We start from the raw sequence: 3499 nt of genomic DNA, 5'->3' as shown, positions 1-3499 counted from the left end.
TCTCTCTCTCTCTCTCTCTCTCTCTCTCCTCTCTCTCTCCTCTCCTCCTCCTCCTCCTCCTCCTCTCCTCCTCCTCCTCCTCCTCCTCCTCCTCCTCCTCCTCCTCCTCCTCCTCCTCCTCTCTCTCTCTCTCTCTCTCTCTCTCTCTCTCTCTCTCTCTCTCTCTCTCTCTCTCTCTCTCTCTCTCTCTCTCATGAAGAACTAAAATGAAGGAATAAAATTATATTCTTTTTAAGTTTGAAGAACCTATTTATGATACGACCGACCTCAAGTATACAGATTACATGATACCAACTTACATACTAGGGTAAGCGAAAATCAATTTAACTCAATTGGAATGAAATTAATTGCTGTTACTAAATTATTTATATTCTTGCAGACTTAGCTTCTTCTTAGCCGCTACAGTTTCTACCACTTTAATAATTACAGATCGAATGGAGGGTGTCTGGGATCGAAGCGTAGTTCAAGGTAATTTATTAATATATTGTCGCGTCCAAGATTATGTTTTACAATTGTTTCATCATTTTATTTCTTATCACAATAATGCAAATGTGTAATATAAATATGTGATAGGGATCAGAACAGAAGAAATTCTGCTGTCTCACATTCTTATTCAGAGCGTCATCATTATCATCCATACAATTACGATAATGCTCTTAATATTTCCTATATGGGGCCTAGAATGTAAAGGATCGATATTTACTGTAATGGTCTCCACATTTTTCTCGGGTTTTTGCGGATTAATGTACGGTACGATTCTAAATACGATGCAATTCAGTTATTAAAGAAAGGGTGAATCATTTTAATATATTTAATATATCATTTTAATTAATCATTTTAATATAGTCGATTTTCTCAAAATCTATAAGTTTAAAAAATGTTTCAGACAAAAATTTTATAGTTTAAGCAGGAAAAAAGTTGGTGACTTTGAGATATCCTTAAGATTAGATCAAGATTATCTAAAATTTTTTGAACGGAACTCCTCTTTTTTTATTACTTTTTTATTACTTTTTTTATTATCCTTATAGCTGTCTTTAAGACCTTTTGAAAACATTATAATAAAATTCATTTTCATTAAATACTTTTCGAATTATGACGCTTGAAAGTTACAGTACCATTGGCATTTGCATTATCTAAAGTGTCAAAGTGATGGTTAAAATCTTTGGAATGTTGTTCACAAAATAAACTTACAGATTACTATATACCATAATATAATTTAATTTGGTCCAAGATCAGATTCAAGCCAATAGTTGTTTTTCAAAAACTTTGGAGGTGTAATTCGGTCTATCAACTAAATTGTATTCGTGAGGCTTAGAGCAATAAATTTCGATGAAAAAGATTCTCATATTCAATTGTAATCCTTAAATAGTGAGAATATGTATAAATGGTTTTTGTGATTTTCAATTCTCTCGGACCTTGAATTTGACATTGGACCAAATTAAATTATAATATGTAATAAGAAATAGTTATCAACGTCATGATTAAACAAGTAAACAATATTCCAAAAGTTTTAACCATCACTCTGATCTTGAGTAATGCAAATGCCAGCGATACTGTAACTTTCAAGTCATAATTTAAAAAGTACTTAATGCAAATAAATTTTATTATAGTGTTTTCAAAAGGTCTTGAAGACAAGTATAAGAACATGTAATAAAATATAAGGGGTTTCATTAAAAAAATTTTAGAAAGTTTTGACTTGATCTTAAGGATATCTCAAAATCAATCAAAGTCACCAACTTCTGTCTTGAAACTATAAAACTTTTATTTGGAACATTTTTAAACTTACAGATTTTGAAAAAATCGACTGAATAAATTAAAATGGTTCATCTTGTATAGTAGTAATTATGGATAGACTTTTGAAAAGGTGAATCCCTTGATTTTTTTATCCCTTGATTCGATTGATATACTACTATATTTTGATGCTTTGATTACAAATATAATAAAAATTGCTGACAAAGTCATTTTCAAGATCAAATATCTAAAAGACGACTTTTTAAAACATTTTTTTCGTGTTTCGCGAGGAAAGTCGTGTGTTCCTAAGCAGGGGAGCGCTTAGCCAGATTGCGTAGCAAATAACTGTCAAAATGATCGGTAATTTTCATGATCATATTTGTAATCAGCACACCAAATTCAGTAGTATACCAAAATTCAGTAGTATACCAATCGACAATAAAATTGAAGTTCATCCTTTCGGAAGTTCACCCGTAGTTATATATAGTAGTAATTTTTATAGTAGTAATTCAGAAACTGGAAACTAAACTGATAATTATGTTAATATATTTTCAGGTTTTATTATCTCTGTTACATGCAAAAATCTCATTGTAGCGCATTACAGTGCAGCCGGAAGTTTTTTCGTGTTAATATTCCTCAACGGTAAATCTTTACTCTTTATGCATTAGGAAATCTTTTTTTTTTAATCTAATATCGTTACATGATAACATTATTAATTTGATTATTTCTGAATTTACAATTTTTTGTTACGTTATACTATTATTAATATAAAAAATTAGCAAATGTTAGTTCAAATTAACAACAATATCTTAAGAATAATTATCTTACGTTAATCAAATTTTTATCAATATATTAATTGACAAAATCATAGGATCTATGTGGCCAATAGAGGGAATGCCAAAAATGCTTCGCTGGTTTAGCTACGCATTGCCAACTACTTTGCCCTCTATATCATTGAGAGAAATCATCTACAAGGGATATTCCATATCTAAGCCACAAATTTATATTGGCTTATGAATAAGTATAGGGTGGTCATTATTGTTTTTTATTGTATCTATATTCCGTGTAAAATTGAAGTCGTTGTGATATCATTCACGAACGCAAACAAAATTTTTTAGAAAGAAAATGATCTTGTATAATTTAAAAAATTCATTAGACAAATATGTAAAATGTTCCATCTAATTTGATGTGCATATAAAAACATGCATATAAAAACATTCTTATTGATTTGTGTACAGAATTTTATACTAATTATAAACTGTAATAAAAATTTATATATCTGAGAAAATGTATGATTATTTTTATCCATTTAAATAGATATTAAATAGATATTAATTAGTCCATAAATAATTAATTACTCTAAAGAAATAAATATCATGGCTAATATTATTTATTTAAGAAATTATAATGACATTTTTCTATTTAAATTAATAATTACATCTTATTTTATTAAATAATGTAAAAATAATATAAAAATAACTTCTATATAATAGCAATATGAATTGTTTTCAAATAATAATGATAAATATTTTACACAAGAAAAAAATAATCTAGTTATTATATATTTAGTTTTAGTGAATAATTTAATTGTATAAATAATTATTGTTGTTCAAAAAATTGCGTTGTTTGCGAAAAATAAAGTAATCAGTTTTTAATGTATTTGCGTTAATTTAAGTTTGGAAAATTAAAAAAGATCAATACACACACACACACACACACACACACACACACACACACACACACACACACACACACACACACACACACA

At 28.3% G+C, this 3499-nt stretch overlaps 1 protein-coding gene across 1 annotated transcript in view; it reads left to right on the top strand.

Moving 5' to 3' along the window:
- Nucleotides 1-2817, top strand: part of LOC105626237 (ABC transporter G family member 20-like) — a 14568-nt gene extending 11751 nt beyond the window's left edge. Inside the window, 5 exon segments of the mRNA XM_012207541.1 lie at nt 237-307; nt 380-468; nt 574-750; nt 2287-2373; nt 2603-2817. Coding sequence (XP_012062931.1) covers nt 237-307; nt 380-468; nt 574-750; nt 2287-2373; nt 2603-2817 — 639 coding nt within the window.
- Nucleotides 2818-3499: the final 682 nt, after the last annotated feature.

This window comes from Atta cephalotes (assembly GCF_000143395.1).
Source record: "Atta cephalotes unplaced genomic scaffold scaffold00005, whole genome shotgun sequence".
Classification (NCBI taxonomy): Eukaryota; Metazoa; Arthropoda; class Insecta; order Hymenoptera; family Formicidae; genus Atta; species Atta cephalotes.
The sequence above is the reverse complement of the archived record's forward strand: the minus strand, read 5'-3'. Positions and strand labels throughout refer to the sequence as shown.